General features: G+C 39.7%; 1 protein-coding gene across 4 annotated transcripts in view; it reads left to right on the forward strand.

The window, feature by feature from the left end:
• Positions 1–21,019, forward strand: part of limk1a (LIM domain kinase 1a) — a 134,830-nt gene that overhangs the window by 76,126 nt on the left and 37,685 nt on the right. For 3 of the 4 annotated variants that reach the window (XM_028806862.2, XM_028806865.2, XM_028806864.2), the window contains one exon: positions 6,673–6,811. In XM_028806862.2, the coding sequence (XP_028662695.1) occupies positions 6,673–6,811 (139 nt within the window). Of the gene's footprint in view, positions 1–6,672; positions 6,812–19,916; positions 20,229–21,019 lie in introns of those variants that run through there. The other variant, XM_028806867.2, reaches the window with a different exon arrangement.

Raw genomic sequence — 21,019 nt, forward strand, 5'->3', positions numbered from 1 at the left:
TCCCAAATACTGGACATACAACGACGCGCCTCTCAAACGGCACAAGCAAAACATACACGTCACGGACATCAACGACAGACACCTGCTAAACGCTTACGCCAATTAGCTGACAACGCGTTCAATAATGAGTCCACTACTCAGGAAAATTCATTGGTATTAATGAATGTCATTTGCAATCATTGTCATTCACTTAACTTCCCTGAAGAAACAACTGGCAATACAAGTAATGAATTTACACGTTGTTGTCAAAAGGGTCAAATTAGACTGCCTCCTTTACATTCATATCCTGAATATCTACAGAAGCTTCTAACTAACGATGTACCTGAAAGTCAAAACTTTATGAACTGCATTACATCCTACAAATCGCTATCCACTATGAACATTAACGGTAGCAATGCACGTAGAAAAAAAACAATACACGTCGGCCCCTACAAGGCGCTTCTAAAACTCTGAAAGAAAAAATGTCTCGGCTCCAAAAACGCAAAGCTCAACTGACACAGTTACAGAAACGAACCCAGATAAACAGACACAATAGACGTAGACGCATACACCGCGCGTCTCAAAGTGCTGCATCGAAAGAGGCACGGGTTCAAAACGAAACACCTCCCGTCTCAGACATACAGAAACGGCAGCGAAAGGACAAAATAAATAAACGCAGACGTCTACAACGCGCATCTGAAATGCCGGAGAACAAGCAGGCAAGGCTCCAAAAACAGAAAGCTCAACTGACCGACATACAAAAACGGCCAAGGCTCAATACAAACAATGCACGCCGTAAACTACAACGGCCTTCTCACACAGCACAGGCAAATCGGTTACAGCTCCAAAACAACACGTCCCAAATACTGGACATACAACGACGCGCCTCTCAAACGGCACAAGCAAAAGATACACGTCACGGACATCAACGACAGACACCTGCTAAACGCTTACGCCAGTTAGCTGACAACGCGTTCAATACTGAGTCCACTATTCAGGAAAATTCATTGGGATTAATGAATGTCATTTGCAATCATTGTCATTCACTTAACTTCCCTGAAGAAACAACTGCCAATACAAGTGATGAATTTACACGTTGTTGTCAAAAGGCTCAAATTAGACTGCCTCCTTTACATTCATATCCTGAATATCTACAGAAGCTTCTAACTAACGATGTACCTGAAACTTAAAACGCTATCCACTATAAACATGAACAGTAGCAATGCACGTGACATCCGTCTGGCAAAACTGTTAATTATTAATCAATGTACAATGGCATCCTGTCACTTACTCAACACCATTGATAAACTTCTACAAACGTTGATGAATAGTAGTATTCCCTTTAGAGGAAAGGTACTTTTATTAGGAGGAGATTTTAGACAGTGCTTAGCTATTGTTCCACATGCCATGCGCTCAGCTATTGTTCAGTCCACCTTAAAATACGCAGACAATTGGCATCGCTTTCAAACGATACAGTTAGTACAAAACATTCAATGTCCACATCCAGATTATAGCAATTGTTTATTACAACTGGGAGATGGTACACTCACCAATACAGATGGACTTCACGCAGATATTATTACAATTCCTCAAGCCTTTATCTACGACGACTTAGTTACGGACATATTTGGAACAGCAATCTCATTAGACCAAATACCCCTTTTAACACAACACACTATATTATGTCCACCCGTTTTTGGACATAGACAACTTTATTTGCTTCCTATATGTGTCATCTACACCTTCACACTATGCTATATCTCATTCATACATTACACTCTTCGTAATTTCACAACACCAGGGGTTGGCGAGCGAAGCGAGCAGGGGGCGGAGCCCCCTAGTTATTTCAGAATTCTTGTTTAAAAAAGCTTTTGTTGTGCTATTTTCAAAGTTATCCTATATGAGTGATCACACTTTTTTTACTGCTTATGCCTGCATTCAGATCCAGAAACAGGTCATTTACTGGTCTGACATTACCTTCAGTCAGTTTTCCTTGACCATTCAGATATACAGTATGTGCATCTAATACTTTAGTTACATTTTAAAGATAATGAGTAAAATTTGTGAAAATTATGTTTGCCTTCAATAAGCAATAAATTGCAAAGATTTAGCATTTGCATATTTGTATTCAGCAATGAAGTACGCTGTTTTGCACATCCTGATGTGTGTCTCATGAATTATGCGTTTCTATTTAAACAGTACATGTTGTATTAATAGGGAGACTTGCTTTGTAATTTGAAGCAGTAAATAATTTATTTTGGTAGTTGGTAGTTGTTAGCATTGCCAGTATGCAATTTCCTCCCACATCCCACTTTTCTATATACATATTTGCAAATGTAGGCAAAGTTTCTCCCCCAAGCCTGAACTGTGTATGCTGGGTAGAAAATGGATGGATATTTGGACAAACAGCTGTAAACATGCTCACCAAAATCAGATGATGAATGCAAAAGCTATGTTCCTTTATTGGATTGTGTAGGAACAATGTATTAAAAAGACATCAATCTTGCTGTTATTTCATCTCCATTTACAAATATGTGACACTACAAGCTAAACGATTACAACTCACTTCTGATGGATCACATCATTGTCCTCACAAATCTATTTCTAAACTAACTCTATTATGAGATATGAGTGGCAATAACCTGAGTGTGTGTGTTTGGCTTTTGTTTTTAATAACAGTTAGGTCCATAAATATTTGGACAAAGACATCTTTTTTCTAATTTTGGTTCTGTTCATTACCACAATGAATTTTAAATGAAACAACTCAGATGCAGTTGAAATGCAGACTTTCAGCTTTAATTCAGTGGGGTGAACAAAACGATTGCATAAAAATGTGAGGCAACTAAAGCATTTTTTTAACACAATCCCTTCATTTCAGGGGCTCAAAAGTAATTGGACAATTGACTCAAAGGCTATTTCATGGGCGGGCGTGGGCAAGTCCGTCGTTATGTCATTATCAATTAAGCAGATAAAAGGCCTGGAGTTGATTTGAAGTGTGGTGTTTGCATGTGGAAGATTTTGCTGTGAACAGACAACATGCGGTCAAAGGAGCTCTCCATGCAGGTGAAAGAAGCCATCCTTAAGCTGCGAAAACAGAAAAAACCATTCCGAGAAATTGCTACAATATTACAAGTGGCAAAATCTACAGTTTGGCACATCCTGAGAAAGAAAGCAAGCACTGGTGAACTCAGCAACGCAAAAAGACCTGGACATCCACGGAAGACAACAGTGGTGGATGATCACAGAATCATTTCCATGGTAAAGAGAAACCCCTTCACAACAGCCAACCAAGTGAACAACACTCTCCAGGGGGTAGGGCGTATCGATATCCAAGTCTACCATAAAGAGAAGACTGCATGAAAGTAAATACAGAGGGTGCACTGCAAGGTGCAAGCCGCTCATAAGCCTCAAGAATAGGCTTATATGGACTTTTCAAGGCTAGATTGGACTTTGCTAAAAAACATCTAAAAAGCCAGCACAGTTCTGGAAAAACATTCTTTGGACAGATGAAACCAAGATCAACCTCTACCAGAATGATGGCAAGAAAAAAGTATGGAGAAGGCATGGAACAGCTCATTATCCAAAGCATAGCACATCATTTGTAAAACACGGTGGAGGCAGTGTGATGGCTTGGGCGTGCATGGCTGCCAGTGGCACTGGGACACTAGTGTTTATTGATGATGTGACACAGGGCAGAAGCAGCCAAATGAATTCTGAGGTGTTCAGAGACATAGTGTTTGCTCAAATCCAGCTAAATGCAGTCAAATTGATTGGGCGGCGTTTCATGATACAGATTGACAATGACCCAAAACATACAGCCAAAGCAACCCAGGAGTTTATTAAAGCAAAGAAGTGGAAAATTCTTGAATGGCCAAGTCAGTCACCTGATCTTAACCCAATTGAGCATGCATTTCACTTGTTGAAGACTAAACTTCAGACAGAAACGCCCACAAACAAACAGCAACTGAAAGCCGCTGCAGTAAAGGCCTGGCAGAGCATTCAAAAGGAGGAAACCCAGCATCTGGTGATGTCCATGAGTTCAAGATTTCAGGCTGTCATTGCCAGCAAAGGGTTTTCAACCAAGTATTAGAAATGAACATTTTATTTCCAGTTATTTAATTTGTCCAATTACTTTTGAGCCCCTGAAATGAAGGGATTGTGTTAAAAAAATGCTTTAGTTGCCTGACATTTTTATGCAATCGTTTTGTTCACCCCACTGAATTAAAGCTGAAAGTCTGCACTTCAACTGCATCGGAGTTGTTTCATTTAAAATTCATTGTGGTAATGTACAGAACCAAAATTAGAAAAAAGTTGTCTCTGTCCAAATATTTATGGACCTAACCGTATAAGCACATTTCCCACAATCACCTGAAACTCAAAGCATTTCCAGACATGGTTTATTTTCACAGTGTTAGTGCAGTGCTGTATCGTCTCCACTGTGAGCTATTTTTATACCAGTAAGCCTGCGATTCCCGATAGAATCGCAAATCCAAGAATGGCAATCACTTTCTATTCCCAAACACATTTGTACTAAAGCGGTTTCTTTGTGTGGGCGCCTTCGTTCATTGTGTTTATCCATACGGGCTCGTTTAATGACGTCTTTGCTTGTGGTGTTTCTGAAGCGCGTTGTAGGAGCCTCCGTGTATTGTTTTAATCCATGCGGTCTCGTCTATGTTGTTCTGTGGCTGTGTCGTTAGGTAGATGTCGTGTACTGTTAGGAATCATAATCCAGCTCGAACGTAAACATCAACTATGTATTGTTGAGTTAGCTTTCCTGCATTGATTAATGGATTAAACTTGTGTCTTACTGAGAGTCTGTAGGAAAAATATTCTTTCATTGATACACGTGATCCTTTCTGTGCTTGATTTTTTTTTATATCTGCAAATGCCAGCACTCCATCCTTCCTGGCCAGTTGGAAACAGAATGGGGTATGTCAAAGTATCAAGTTTAGGAAAACAAATGTCCACGCGTTGGAATTTAGGTTGGTTGGTTCCATCAGGATGTAAATGTATGACAATATCGCGGTGAAACAGAGGCTCACCACCTTTACTTTGAAACACAATTGCCACTTCATTAACGATGGGAACATTGTATCGTCTCGGGTCCTGTTCTTTGTCCTTTATTAGCACTAAGGCAATTTTAGTTGGTGCCACACCCTCCGCCTCGGCTTTTGTATTGGCTTCTTTTTCAACCTCGTAGCATTTTTATAGAGTTAGCTAATGGGTGATTGTTTATGAGTTCAGCTACGTTTTTCATTATCAGCTCTGTGCATTGCTTGTTTTCAGGCAGGTTCATTCGTTGATAAACTGCGTCATCTAGATCTAACACGTAGATATGTGCGGATTTGCGGTCATGATTTGGCTCAGGGTGCACAGTTCCAATCCGATGCAATATTTGTCCACACACGCGAAAGCAGTATGGGCCATTCCCAAGTGGTGGCTTGATATTAACCCCAGTAGATGCAAAAGCAAATGAACTATTGTAGGATCTAATGCATTCCATAAAGCTTTTACTTTCGGGTACATTGTTAGTCAAAAACAATGACTGCAAATGACACTCATTAATCCCAATGAATTTTCATGAACAGTGGACTCATTATAGAATGCGTTCTCAGCTACCTGGCGGAATTGTTCAGTGTCTGTCTGTCATTCCTGTCTTTGGCTTTTTCTTCGTTGGAATACTGAACGTCTTAAACCTTTTAAAGGACTTTGTAGCCTTTCTGCAGTTTCTTTTTGGATCCGTGCCTCTCTTGCATCTGGTGTTGCAGAAGCGCATTGTAGGCGCCTTCATTCATTGTTTTTATCCATACGGGCTCGGTTTTGTATTTGTAATCGTCGAGCTGTTTGTTTTTGGAGCCGTGACTCCTTTGCTTGTGCTGTTTCAGAGGCACGTTGTAGGCGCCTTCGTTCATTGTTTTTATCCTTTCGGGCTCATTTTTGTATTTCCGTTAGTTGAGCTGTTTCTTTTTGGAGCCGTGACTTCTTTGCTTCTGGTGTTTGTGAAGCGCGTCGTAGGAGCCTCTGTTTATTGTTTTTATCCATGCGGTCTCGTTTTTGTTTCTCTGTGGCTGTGTCCTTAGGTACAACTCTTACTTTTAATACTGAATTTCCATTATGGCATAGTGGATTAGAGCAGGTTTAGTTCACAGGTTGTGTTGTTTGGGCGCCACCTACTGACTCTGGGAAGCCGCTGGGTTTGACTCTGAGGCGCAGTGCGCATGCGGTGCGTCCGCCGTCCGTGCATAAATTAAACTGTGGTTTAGTAAATATAGATGTAGTTTTAAGCTCAAGTTTATGTCATGTATTATTGTACTTTACATAGTAATTTTTCTACTTGCATTCACATGAGTGCAGTGCCCTCTTTTATTCGGTAGTGCTGATACCATAAAAAAGATAATATCACTATGTTTGGTATCAGAGTATTGATTCTTGAGACATCCCTAGTTCAAATAAATTCTAGCTTGAAAACCCACCATCACCCTCATTGGAAAAGAGTTTACATTTGTTTTTAAAATATAATTTTATTTTATGCTGTACTTGTCTAGGGTTTTCTTAAAGTGCTTAACATTCATGTCACTGTATCGGTAACATGTATGAAAGGAGGTCTTGTGTGGTACTCATGAGGCGAAGGTTAGTTTGCAGTCCAAACATCAATGAGTTTGGTTAAACTTGATTTACTGTTCATCCTTGCAGATGCTGTGAGTGTAATACCTCCCTGTCCCACTGGTATTATGAAAAAGAAGGACGTCTTTTCTGCAAGAAGGATTATTGGACTCTGTTTGGTGAACTGTGTCATGGCTGTTCAGAACACATTACCACTGGTCTCATCATGGTAAGAAGAAACTTTGTTTCTCTATATATCAGCAGTAGGCCTCTTTCCCTTAACCATTTGTTCAGCTGAGCATCATGCACTACAGTTTTCGCTAATTTGTGGTGTTGGAAGATCTTAGGACTATTAGAAACAAAGCAAACTTCTATGAGACACAACCCTTTCCCACTGTTTAGGAAGCACAAGAACAGTTTCCAGTTTTGGTCCACCCCATAATTACCTGAGTCTCATAAATCACTTATTTGGTACATCTTACAAATCCTATTGAGCATATGTCTGTTTTCCAGAAAATTATTGAGAACAATGATGTTACAGTCAAGTCAAGTGAAGTTTTTTCTTTTTTTTTCCTCCCAGAAACTTAGTGCAGTATTATTTGAAGCTAGAAAATACTAGTCAGATATTTTAGTGCATTAGAAAGCAATTTTCTCGACTCTGGTGCTGGGATAGTCTAAATATGTATTATTAACAGGAAGCAACTATTTCTGTTCTTGGGGGAATTTCTTATTTTAGACTTTATCCTTTTTAAGATAAAAGTAACTATCAGCTTCCAGAAGCAATATGGTCTGTGGCAGAGCTGGAATGTTTCCTGTTGTGTAGCACTAGTTCTGTTGTGCGGTTTTATGTCATCCCCAGAACTATGTAGGTTTCCCTCTGTAACACTTCACAGCTTAGTTACCACAGACCCCATCTGCAAAATCAACAGTTAGCAGCACAAACAAAACCAATAATCTGTAGAATATATGTTGTTTCCCACAGCTCTCAATTTTTATGGGCTCAGTGTTGGCAAGTTGTGTAGACTGCCAAGACAATAAGCTGATGTAGACTGAATACCAAGTTGCTTAGTCCAGTTCATTTCCTTTTTTGGGACAGGCTCTCCTGTTGTAAGTTTACTGTAGCATGTATTTGCTTGCTTTTATCATGCTCCTTATCTTAAACAAAATTTAGTTCCACAGTGTCAGGGGTGTAAAATAAAAACATTGTTTAATACCATCTGTTTAAAACCAGGGGTACTAAAAATAGGAATGGACAATTTTGTATTTCTAAAAAGAAGAGGTTGTACTTTACATTCAGTGTAGAATGGAACTTACTGTTTGATTGTTAACTGTTACTTAGTACTAGACTGGCATGTACACTTTTTTTTTGATACTCTTGTTTTTATTGATGATCATGTCACATTATAGGTGCATTACATTTTTTATTATAATAAGTAAAGTGTTGTTTAAGGTTGTTTACTGTGTAACTGGTGTGGTTAAACACTCAGTTGTAATTGTTATTGTACAACTTATATACATACATACTTTTTTGTATAATACAAATAATTGTGGAAAAACAATTACAATTGAATACTTAATTATAACATTATACTGTATTGCACAGTATGTACGAGGTAATAATGCCTAGTTACTCTAATTATACAGGTAATTACATGGTAAATACAACGTATTAGACACATAATCTAAAGTGATCATATAACTTTGACAACAAACTAAAACAATTATGAGTAAATGTAGCATGAGTTGGTTCTGCACTATAAACTACAAATGCAACAATCTTTAGCCATGTATGAAATGAGCACAGTACAAATCACCCTTTTAGGCTCAAAACTTATTGATCACTCCTGTGTCTACCAGTTAGTAAACACTGCTCTTTCTCCCTCTCTCTGTTTGACTGTTTCATATAAGGAAAAAGAAACTTCTTGATTCATTACAGTGCAAACCACAGAATAGAATACATGTACATGTGTATATTCTATAGCTTTTTTTCATAATAGTTCTCTGGTCAGAGAGTCAAAGGAATATGGAGAAGAGGAAGACAATATATCTAATCTGTGACTGTCATGTCAGATGTTTTCTTTCTTTTTAATTTTCTCCCTTTTTAGTCATTCTGGTGCATGGTCAGATACAGTATATATACAGCTCTGGAAAAAACTAAGAGACCACTGCAAAATTATCCATTTCTCTGATTTCACAACTGATAAGTATGTGTTTGAGAAACATGAACATTTTGGTTTATTCCATAAAATACTGACAATATTTACCCCAAATTCCACATAAAAATAATAATAATAATAATAATAATTCATTACATTTTAGAGCATTTAATTGCTGAAAATGACAACTGGTCAAAATAACAAAAAAGATGCAGTGTTTTTAGACCTTGATTAATGCACCAAAGTCAAGATCATGTTCAGTTTTAAACAACACAATATTAATGTTAGGAACTTAGGAAGAATTTAGATAGATACATTCAGGAAGTGGACCCCGGAGGCTGAGAATGCTCTGAGACAATGTTTTGGAACTACAGACTGGGATATCCTGCAGGGATCACATAGAGAGAACATTGAGGAGGTTGTTGACTGCACTACTGACTACATCAACTTCTGTATGGACACTGTAGTTCCAGTAAGAACTGTACGCTGCTATGCTAACAACAAGCCATGGATTACAAGTGACATCAAGGGCCTTTTGATCCAGAAGAAAAGGGCCTTTAAAGACGGTGATCAGCATGAGCTCAAGCGCGTGCAGAAGGAACTCCGAGTCCAGCTCAGGGCGGCGAAAGAGCAGTACAGGAGAAAGCTGGAGCAGAAGTTGCAGAACAACAGCATGAAGGAAGTGTGGGATGGGATGAAGATCATCACTGGCTGCAGCTCAAAGCGGGGTACCACCATCGAGAGAGACGTGAAGAGAGCAAACCAAATGAACATCTTCTTTAACAGGTTTGACCACCCTAACCCACTCTCACCTCGGAGTACTGCACTCTCTACACATCCTTCTGCTGATACCAACATAGGAGAGACATCCCCACCCACAATTACAGCAGCGCAAGTGAGCAGAGAGCTGAGGAAACTTCGTGCCAGCAAAGCAGCAGGTCCAGATGGAGTATCGCCACGACTGCTGAAGGTCTGTGCATCAGAGCTGGGGGGTCCTCTACAGCGCATCTTCAACCTGAGCCTGGAACAGGGGAAAGTCCCGAGGCTTTGGAAAACATCTTGCATCACCCCAGTCCCAAAGGTATCACGTCCTGGTGAGCTGAATGACTTCCGGCCTGTCGCTCTAACATCACATGTGATGAAGACCATGGAGCGGCTGCTGCTTCACCACCTGAAGCCACAGGTCCAACACGCCCTCGACCCTCTGCAGTTCGCATACCAGGAGAAGGTGGGAGCGGAAGATGCCATCATCTATATGCTACATCGATCCCTCTCCCACTTGGACAGAGGCAGTGGCGCTGTAAGAATTATATTTCTAGACTTCTCTAGCGCCTTCAACACCATCCAACCTCTGCTCCTTAGGGACAAGCTGACAGAGATGGGAGTAGATTCATACCTGGTGGCATGGATCGTGGACTATCTTACAAACAGACCTCAGTATGTGCGTCTCGGGAATTGCAGATCTGACATTGTGGTCAGCAACACAGGAGCGCCGCAGGGGACTGTACTTTCTCCGGTCCTGTTCAGCCTATATACATCGGACTTCCAATATAACTCGGAGTCCTGCCACGTGCAAAAGTTTGCTGACGACACTGCTATCATGGGCTGCATCAGGAGTGGGCAGGAGGAGGAGTATAGAAACCTCATCAAGGACTTTGTTAAATGGTGCGACTTAAACCACCTACAACTGAACACCAGCAAAACCAAGGAACTGGTGGTGGATTTTAGGAGACCCAGGCCCCTCATGGACCCCGTGATCATCAGAGGTGACTGTGTGCAGAGGGTGCAGACCTATAAATACCTGGGTGTGCAGCTGGACGATAAATTGGACTGGACTGCCGATACTGATTCTCTGTGCAAGAAAGGACAGAGCCGCCTGTACTTCCTTAGAAGACTGGCATCCTTCAACATCTGCAGTAAGATACTGCAGATGTTCTATCAGATGGTTGTGGCGAGTGCCCTCTTCTACGCAGTGGTGTGCTGGGGAGGCAGCATTAAGAAGAAGGATGCCTCACGCCTGGACAAACTGGTGAGGAAGGCAGGCTCTATTGTTGGCATAGAGCTGGACGGTTTGACATCCGTAGCAGAGCAACGGGCACTCAGCAGGCTCCTATCAATTATGGAGAATCCACTACATCCATTAAACAGTGTCATCTCCAGACAGAGGAGCAGTTTCAGCGACAGACTGCTGTCACTGTCCTGCTCCACTGACAGACTGAGAAGATCATTCCTCCCCCAAACTATGCGACTCTTCAATTCCACCAGAGGGGGTAAACGTTGAACATTATTCAAGTTATTGTCTGTTTTTTTTACCTGCATTTTTTATTACTCTTTAATTTAATATTTTTTGCTGCTGGAGTATGTGAATTTCCCCCTGGGATTAATAAAGTATCTATCTATCTATCTATCTATCTATCTATCTATCTATCTATCTATCTATCTATCTATCTATCTATCTATCTATCTATCTATCTATCTATCTATCTATCTATCTATCTATCTATCTATCTATCTATCTATCTATCTATCTATCTATCTATCTATCTATCTATCTATCTATCTATCTATCTATCTATCTATCTATCTATCTATCTATCTATCTATCTATCTATCTATCTATCTATCTATCTATCTATCTATCTATCTATCTATCTATCTATCTATCTATCTATTATTTGGTGGAATAACTCTTCACATTTAATCAAATCTTTCATGCTTCCAGGCATGCTCTCTTACCAGTCTTTCACGTTGCTCTTGGGTGACTTTATGCCACTCCTGGTGCAAAAATTCAGTTAGCTCACTGTTGTTTGATGGGTTGTGACCATCCATCTTCTTCTTGACCACATTCCAGAGGTTTTTAATGGGGTTCAGGTGTGGAGATTGGTTTGTCCATGGCAGGTCTCGATCTTATGGTCCTCCATCCTCCCCTTGATTGACATGGCTGTGTGGCATAGAACATTGTCCTGCTGGAAAACCCAATCCTCAGAGTTAGGGAACATGGTCAAACCAGAAGTTAGCAAGTTTACATCCAGGACAACCATGTACATGGCTTGATTCATGTGTCCTTCACAAATGAAAAATCTGCCCCATTCTAACCTTGCTGAAGCACTCCGAGATCCTCCACAAAATTTCACAGTAGGTGCTAGACACTGTGACTTGTAGCACTCTCCAGATCTCCGTCTAACCATTAGATGACCAGGTGATGGGAAAAACTGAAAACTGAACTCCCCAATGATCCAATCCTTATGGACTTTAGCAGACCTCAGCCTGGCTCTTCTTTGCTAGACATTGATGAAAGGCTTTTTTCTAGCTTTGCATCATTTCAACCTCGCCAAGAGCAGCCTGTTTCGAACTGTCCTTGCTGTGCACTTAACCCCAGCTGCCGTTTGCCATTCTTTTTGTAGGTCACTTGATGTCATCCTATAGTTATTGAGTGACATTTGAAGGGGGTTGATGATCATCCTGGTCAGTGGAGAGTCGTTTTCGCCCTCTGCCCGTCTGTAACTTTGTTGTCCCCTGTCTGCTGCTTGACCTTGTTCTTATGAACTGCCGTCTTTGAAATTTTAAAGATGGAAACAACTTGATGCTTACTTTATCCCTCTGTTAGTAAAGCCAGAATTGCACCCTTCTTTTCCTTACTAGAACTTTTCTTTTTAACTCTTTTGGCAATGATGAATAGATATTTTTGTATTCCAATTAAATATAAGGTACTAGTAGCACTGTATTTGCCATCCAAACTAGTCTTATTGCAAGAGAATAGTAATGACCACAGCAGTGGTTTTTATATTTTTCCTCATTAAATAAGCAAATGAGGTGTGCTTAAGCTGGAATTCCACCAAAGACACTAAAATGAAATGGTTGTCATAAATAGATATGCTGATTTAAGAAAAAAATTGAAGTGGTAATTAAATTTTTTCCAGAGCTGTGTGTATTGTGGCACGTGAGTCACTGTTTTGCACCCCGAAAATGAGGTTGAGTCTCTGTCCTTTAACAAAACCAGCTTTATTCCACTTGAAATAGGAATGGCAGGGTTATTTATTGTAGTGGGATCTACCACTCTCCTATACGCAGACACAGCAAGTGGGCAGGGCTGGGGCCAGCTCAATGGCCAAGTTGTACTGTTCCCTGCATTTATAATGTTCCTTGCATCGGCGACAGGTGCTTACAGCATGACCACAATCAGTTTGCAGTTGTTTGTGCTGCGCTATGCTGCAGCAGCTGCGAATGTGCGATTGTCTCTGTGACGGACAATCAGTCCTCCACAGACATGACAATCACACTTCGGCTTGTCATCCTGTTGTTGGGGGGGTGGAGATGGTCCCAAAACAGTTCAGAAACCTCAAAATATACTGTATACAGTAATCCCTCGCTATATCGTGCTTCGACTTTCGCAGCTTCACTCTATCGCAGATTTTATATGTAAGCATATTTAAATATATATCGTGGATTTTTCGCTGGTTCGTGGGTTTCAGTGGACAATGGGTCTTTTAATTTCTGGTACATGCTTCCTCATTTGGTTTGCCTAGCTGATTTCATACAATGGACGCTATTAGCAGATGGCTGAGAAGCTACCCAATCAGATATTAACATAGTACAAGTATTGTCTGGGCACGAGTTAAGTAGGAACAGCAAGCATTTTATAAAAGGAACCCATTTCACTGAGGAGGCAGAAGAGCACATTGCAGGCTCCACATGTGTCTGGAATGTGTTTTCATATGCAGTAACACTTTTAATCCATAAAGGCTTTATTCCGTGAACTGTCATCCCTGGAAAACCATTTACACACAGCAGCACTAATCCTACTTGTTCTAAACTCTTCCTAATCTGATCCTTGTTGGTTTTCCCATGCTCATCACTGCCAGGCAACATGAGCGGTGTCAGTGTAAACTTGCTTAAAAAGAGTGCTGAAGAATATGTGGATTTTATTTAAAATTCAGAAGAAGTTGTGGAAAATGCAAAGTGCTGAACATCGTGATAATGACTTTTGCATATTGATTTTTATTAAAAACCAAATAGAAAATTGGATATTTTGTCCAGCCCTAATCTAGAACAGTAGGTATCCGCTAAGAAATGCCCCAAAATCTCAAAAATGCATGGATGGATTTAATTGAAATTTAGTGACATTATAGAAAAAAAAGAAAATTAGGCAACCTGTATGCTTTTATTTGTTGCTATTTATTAGTATTATGCTAACTTACTTGCTCTGTGCTGCTCTGAGAGTGTGCTTTATGCAAACAAAGGACACAGCAGCCGAACAGAAGCACTAGCCAACAGGGTGACTGAAGAGGAGGTGGTGTCCTGGATGGGAAAAAAGAGATGTGATCACGTATGTTGCCTACATTCAGGTATGAAATTGAAGTAGAAAGATAGACAAAGCTCAAAGAAAATGTTAAGGTCAATTCATATTATACATCAGGGTACCTGCATTAATTTATATTCACTTTAAACACTTCTTTGTATATACATTCACATCTGTGGACTTCAAAGGGGGGACCCCATGCAACTCACAAGAAACACAAAAAGAAACACTGTACTTGAGTGAATGAAAATCATAAACACCTAGTAAATATAATAATATATGGTCAGATTTCACAGTATTCCTACTGAATACCTGCTTCAATTCAAATTTTGCAATGTCCATCAACAAAAGCCAAATCACTAGGAAAAACAGGAATTGATCTAATGCTGGAATGTTTTACTCATGGGCAATAGCATTCTCAAGAGTAAGTAGCTCTAGCGACCTAATAATATCAGTGATGCCTTTATCCAAGGTGACTTACAACATTTGAGTTACAATTGGTGGGTTGGCGCCCTACCTGGGATTGGTTCCTGCCTTGTGCCCTGTGTTGGCTGGGATTGGCTCCAGCAGACCCCCATGACGCTGTGTTCGGATTCAGCGGGTTGGAAAATGGATGGAGTTACAATTGGTTATATTTTGTTTGTTTTTCCAACTGGAACACAGGCCAATGAAGTGTCTTGCTCATGGTGTCAGCAGCAGGATTTGTACCCACAACTGCAGAGTTTGAAGTCCTAGGTCCCTTAGCCTTAACCAGTTCTCCACCCTGCCTGCCAATAACAGTGGCACTACAAATATGGTATACAGAAAAGTACTCTATAGTACTTCTGATGCACCCGTTTAACTGAAAGGCACTATAACTGAGGCCTGTTGTCTTATGAAATTTCCCATTAAAACCATGATAACAAATATTTCTAATAAGTTCTTCATACTTTCTCTCCAGCATCTACTTCTGTCTGAAACAACAAAATTTATTTATATAACACATTTACATACAAATGGTGTATGTAGCTCAAAGTGCTTTACAAGATGAAGAAAGAGTAGTTTATATGAAACAAAAATAAGATTAGGCAATACTAAGTGACAAAGAATAAAGTAAGGTCAGGTGGCCAAGAGGAGAGAAAAAGCTAAACTCCAGATGGGCTGGAGAAAAAAAAACAAAATATGCAGTGGTTCCAAAGCCAAGAGACCACCCAGCCCTCACTGGGCAAACTGACCTGTTTCTCTTTCAGACAAGCTCTCTCCAATTCTGACTCATGAAAAGGGCAAAAAAATCATGATGCTGGCATATTCTGAAAAGCTTTCAAGAAAACGTGTTACAATCAATTTGAAAGCTACACTATGTTAGCATAATATGAGTGAAATTCCTCCTAGGGGATTGACTGAATTTCTCTGTCAAGTGAACCACTAGAAAGTTATCAGTGCAATTTGCAGATTTTTCAACATTTCATCATGTCATTGCTATGTCTTGGGAAATAAAGTGGTGCAATATGTTTCTGAACTATGAGTAAAGTTACCGTAAAATCTGTTGCAGGACCAAGTGATCTAATGCCTGGAAGTTAGTGATGCTCACCATAGTTAGTTCCACCTCTGATACAGTTTATTTTTCTGAAGCCTTTATTTTCCTATTTTAGGGTAATTTGACAGCTTAGCCACAGTTTAAAAGGCTTCTTAAAGACAGTCTAGTAACCATCTGCTGTACACAAACTTTTGAATGGTTACATAGTCATAACCACATCATTCTGTGTTTAACCCCTGACAATCAACAGTCCTGACTCTTCATCCATTTCACTGTGGAGTGTAGAATTACATATCTATTAATGAAGGAATTCACTAATGTTCACTCTTGAGAGCATAATGTACTAGGGTTGTGAAAAGTATTGAAATATTGATAAGCATCAATTTTGACATTTTAAAACCTTAAGTGCTCATTTTTCATGGTATCAATTCTACAGTCTACTTTACAAATGGACTTGTAGTTCACTCTGGCTTTTGACAGTTGAGCCATGTAGGCTCTCAATCAGCATGGCCGTAGTTGCAGCCCCATTTCCATCCACTCATTGGTATTATAAGACTGCAGCTTCAGCTCTGTGAGAACTTTTACCAGCTCACTGGTAAAAAAGAGGGCATCCAGAGTGGTGTCTGGAACTACTTTGGCTTTGTGGCAAATGGGGATGGGAAAACCATAAGATACATGCAAAATTGAAACACTTGAAGGACCAACATGCAAGTCTGTACACAAACCATTTTGAAAGGAATCTTATTTCTAAATTCCAGAAGCACAAGTATAAACCTGTGAACTTCTGCATTTGAAGTGGTGATGTGATGTTTATTTTTTTCTACTGGTTTTTGTAGCCAGTTAAACGGTTAACATCTCAAGAAGTGGCTCTTAAATTATATTTATACCTTTGGAACAGTTTTATTCTTTACTGTTCATTCAGGGGCAACAGTCTTCAGCAGTGTGGCTCTGTTTTTCCCTCACCACAGAGTGTGCTGCTGTAATGCATTACTTTCTTTTAATTATGTACAATTTTACAATTCTGTTTCATCACATTTACAATATGATGCAAGACGCTATAAATGTTCAGTGTTCAACTGCATAAACATTGGCATGATTCCTCTGTGCCCATATATTTTCCAGTTATGCTTCCAAGCATGTATTTAGTACTTTAGGACTCAATTGCATTCTAGTCTTTTTTGCAAAAAAAAACTTGGAAGTTACAAAGACGTCATAGTTTATGTACACAAAAATGCAATGTGCACTGTTAGTGTTTATGCAAAGCCTTTAACAATTATTGAACTGCTTGTGTGTTACTTTTCTGAACAATTGTTTACAAATGACCACATCAATGTTATTTTTATTTGAATGTTTATTGTTTGTTTTAATATTTTATTGTATACTGTTTGCAATACTTTTTCAATTAATATTTACTGAAATTTGGTAATTGCAGCATTGCCAAGGCCTCAATGAGATACCAGAACACTTGCTTCAGTTTTACATATTAAGCAAAAATCTCCTTGGGAGTGAAACAGCAGGCCTGGATGCTAGTGGAAAGATCCTTTTGTGTACCACTGGATCTTAGAATATTGGGGGTGAGAGAGCGTTATTTCATAAATTTAGAGACCAATACGAGCTACACTTAAAAATTCAGCTAATGTAAAGTAGATCCTATACCCCTTAATTACCCACAGCATGGAAATGCTCAGTAGTAGCCATGAGGTGTACGAGTAGGCATGAGGTGTACTGTCAGCATGACACTGCCATATGTTAAAGTTGTTTGTGTACATTGTAATAAACTAGTACTGTTTTTTTTAACATACTCAAGGGTGTCTTCTTTCAAATAAATCATATATTTCTATGTTATCTGTCATCTTAGTAAATATGCGATTTGCACATGTACAGTATATGCCGAAGTGAGCAGCACATCACAGCTGAGTTAGTTTTGCTGAACCAGGCGTATAATATATACGTTTGGAGACAACCATGAATGAATTTTGCTTAAAACTCATGGGAACAAGTAGACGACTCACTAGTGTGTCCCATTTCTAAATGAAACAAGCATTTGGTGAAGTGAGTGCAGTTAGAAACAGGATAAAAAAAAGTCTTGCACAGCTTTCGATCCATTCAGTGAAATGGTAGTTGGATTGTACTGTGAACAAGTCGCATGTTAGTACCGCAACTAAGGGCACCTGCAGCCCAAAAGTGGCTGAGAAACACTGGTGTAGGTGTATGTGTGGGGTGTGTGACTAGCACTGGGGGCCCAGGGCTGACAGCAAACGCATTGTTCCAGCGTCCACAATCCAGCACTGGAAGAAGCTGGTATGTAAATGTACTTTGTTCACTTCGGCATGAAATTCAAGAAATCAACAACAACAAAAAATGAATAAATAAGCCTTTGTGGGACAGCAGCAACAGAAGGCAGGAGGATATATGGGAGGACAAAAAAAAACCCTAAAGTATTGTTCAAAATGTAATGTGTCTCCATTTCAAGTGGTTAACAGAAATGTTTTGAGGACTAGCAAGATAGATAATGTTGGAAGTAAAGGTTTGGATGATGTGACAGATAGGGGCGCTTTTGCTCCCTTGAACCCTCAGACCACACGTCAGACACCAGGTAAAAGTCCAAAGATGAATATTTATTATAATAATAAAGTGCACAAAGCACCACCACTCCACTATACTCAATAACAATAACCAATAATCAATCCTCCACTCTCCCAGACGTGTTGCCACCCTTCCACCCAGCTCAGCTCGTTTGTCTGGGATTTCCCAGAGTCCTTTATAGTCCGTGACCCGGACGTGCTTCTGAACCCTCAATTCATGTGACTTCTTAGCACCTCCGGGTCAGATCAAAAACTCTTCTTTTTCATCCAGGAAGCACGTCATTCCTTTTGTCCATGTGACTGGGACGTACTTCCGGGGTGTAGGGAAAATAGATGTCCTTGTGCCTCCCTGCAGCGACTCCTGGCGGTCCCCATGGTAGCCAGCAGGGCTGTGCATAAAAACTTCATTGTCCATAATTCCCTGCTGGCATTCAGGGCACCTCCATGCTGCAAGGAGGGCTCCATCTAGCAGCCTGGGGGTATTGGCCGGGGTGAATGACCGGCCATATCTCACAATGAGTATGCAGTTATACGTATATAGTTATAAATTGTTAACTTGTTGCTTCAGAGTGACATATAGTGTGTGTGCATACATGTTAATGTGTATATATTAAAAGTAAATAAAAATATAGCTGCAGCTGCAATACCTGTTTTGAGAAATTGTTTTAAGTGCAAAAGCCTGACACTGTTTCTAAATGGGGGGACAATATGTGCCAAACAGTATAACTTTGCAATGCTGTGGGTATGACATCCAAACTTGGTACAATGATGGCTGACAGATTGGGGCACAATGGAAACTTGATTCCAGGGTTGTGCATAATAACATGTACCGTAAAATCCAGTTTGTTTTGGAGAGGAATCCCTAAAGCAGCAATATTTTGTGTTTTATTCAGTTCATAAAGGTTTTTAATCATATAATACTTTCTATTAAAATCTACTATGCTCACTATTCATCAGCCATTTGCAATAATGGCAGAAACTCCTTACAGTAGTGCCCAAAAGGTTAAGTTGTAGTGTAAGAGGCCTTTATAGTATAACATCTGACTATTTTAGGTTGTTTTCTGGTTTTCCTGGTTGCACTAGAATGTCAAGTTGTGTTTTTGTCCTCAGTTCCTCTCATGTGGAGATTTTCAGGGAGACTATCCACTGCCACCTTTATGGCATCCTTGCTTTTGGCAGGTTTTTGCCATCCTGACACCTCTTCACATTTGTCAAGAACTGTGTTTACAGGCATGCCATAAATAATTTCTTGCCAGTTATGAGCACCTGTCAATTTGCACTTTATATGTAAATTTGAGTAGAGATTTAGCTGTGGGTATGTAGATATTTTCCCGATCACACACTAATATGATGAAGCTGTGCGGCCCCTCCATGAGTAGTGTGCTCTTTTCCCGCTGTTTCATGTATGTGACGCATCATGTTATGGAATGATTCTTCCTGCTGCTCTGCTTAAAAAACTCAGCAGGGCTGTTTTGGTTTGGCTTTCAGAAACGTAAATGTTTGTTGGTTTGTTATGGAGATTTAGCACAGGTTTAGCAATTGATGTACAAATATGTTCAGAAGAGGAGAGTCTGTTTTTACATCTTTGTCATGCCAATGAGAGGTAGTTTGTTATTTTTTTTTGTTTGCTTGTTTTTGAATAAAAGTCGAATTTCATGGTGAAAGCTGTGAGACATTCTGTTGAAGTTTCATGTATATTTTTGTGTATATTTAGGACTGAGTTGGCAGTCTTTAAGTTTGAGCTTCTTAGTTAAAGGCTGTCTCTTTGGTGTGTCTGTCTCAGGTGGGAGTGGTGGGCAGAGTCAGGCAGGAAGTGAGAGCTGGAAGCGCAGAATCATTCAGAGCAGTGTGTGTGTGTGTGTGTGTGTGTGTGAGAACAGGCACATGCATATGCGCTGTCCAGTGATGTCAACAGAAGGAGTTACTGTTTCCATTCTTAGACCAGCTTTTATTTTACATTATTACAGCTTCACGTATGACAAAATTGCTTTTCTTTTATGCTACTCTGTGATGCCATGGTGAGTGAAGTGGATGTCTGGGACTTAGCTGATGTGATTTGTTGTTTTAAGTGGATTGGAAAGCATAAACAGGTACGTTTTTAAAAAATTACCGATTCTTAATTATAAAAACTGTATCATGACTGTTTCATGCCTTTATCCTTCTTTGAAGATAGATTGTCCTTTTTGGGCTTTTATCGGAACCCTGTAATCATTTACTGTTTTTTTATTAACACAGTCGATAGAAATGTCTTTTGATGGCCCTGTTACTTTAATTTCTTCAGGAAGTGTGCCTGCTTCCTTTTACAATGTTTCTGTTCTGACAATCTAGTGATGGAGGATACCTAGGTTTTTTATGTTGTTTTTATGTAGGTTTGTATATTGTACTCACAGGTGGCGCAGTGGTTGTGCTGCTGCTTTGCAGTAAGGAGACTGTGGAAGATTGTGGGTTCGCTTCCCGGTTCCTCCCTGTGTGGATAGCGCTTTGAGTACTGAGAAAAGCGCTATATAAATGTAATGAATTATTATTATTATTAACCCAAAAAAATTCAGCAGATCATCTTAACGGACACCAGTTTCAATTAGCGAGATAACGTGAATATACTGAATATAACTGGGGACTTCTGATATGTGTCATGGCATGTTGTCATTACCATGTGACGAAAGTGAAATTCTGTTCTTGTTTCTTGCAAAACGACATCTTTATATTCAAAAATGTTTTGTCTTCTGAGCATATGGTGCATTTCTCACTCTAATCTTGAATTATAATGTTGTTAAATTGCTACTTCTGTTGTTACATAGACTCTGTTTCACTGTGAAATTAATTATATTATTTGCTGTCACTTTTAAATTTGTGTTTTTTTGTTTAAATAAGGAAAATACAC

This window comes from Erpetoichthys calabaricus, chromosome 8 (assembly GCF_900747795.2).
Source record: "Erpetoichthys calabaricus chromosome 8, fErpCal1.3, whole genome shotgun sequence".
In the NCBI taxonomy this organism is placed as follows: Eukaryota; Metazoa; Chordata; class Cladistia; order Polypteriformes; family Polypteridae; genus Erpetoichthys; species Erpetoichthys calabaricus.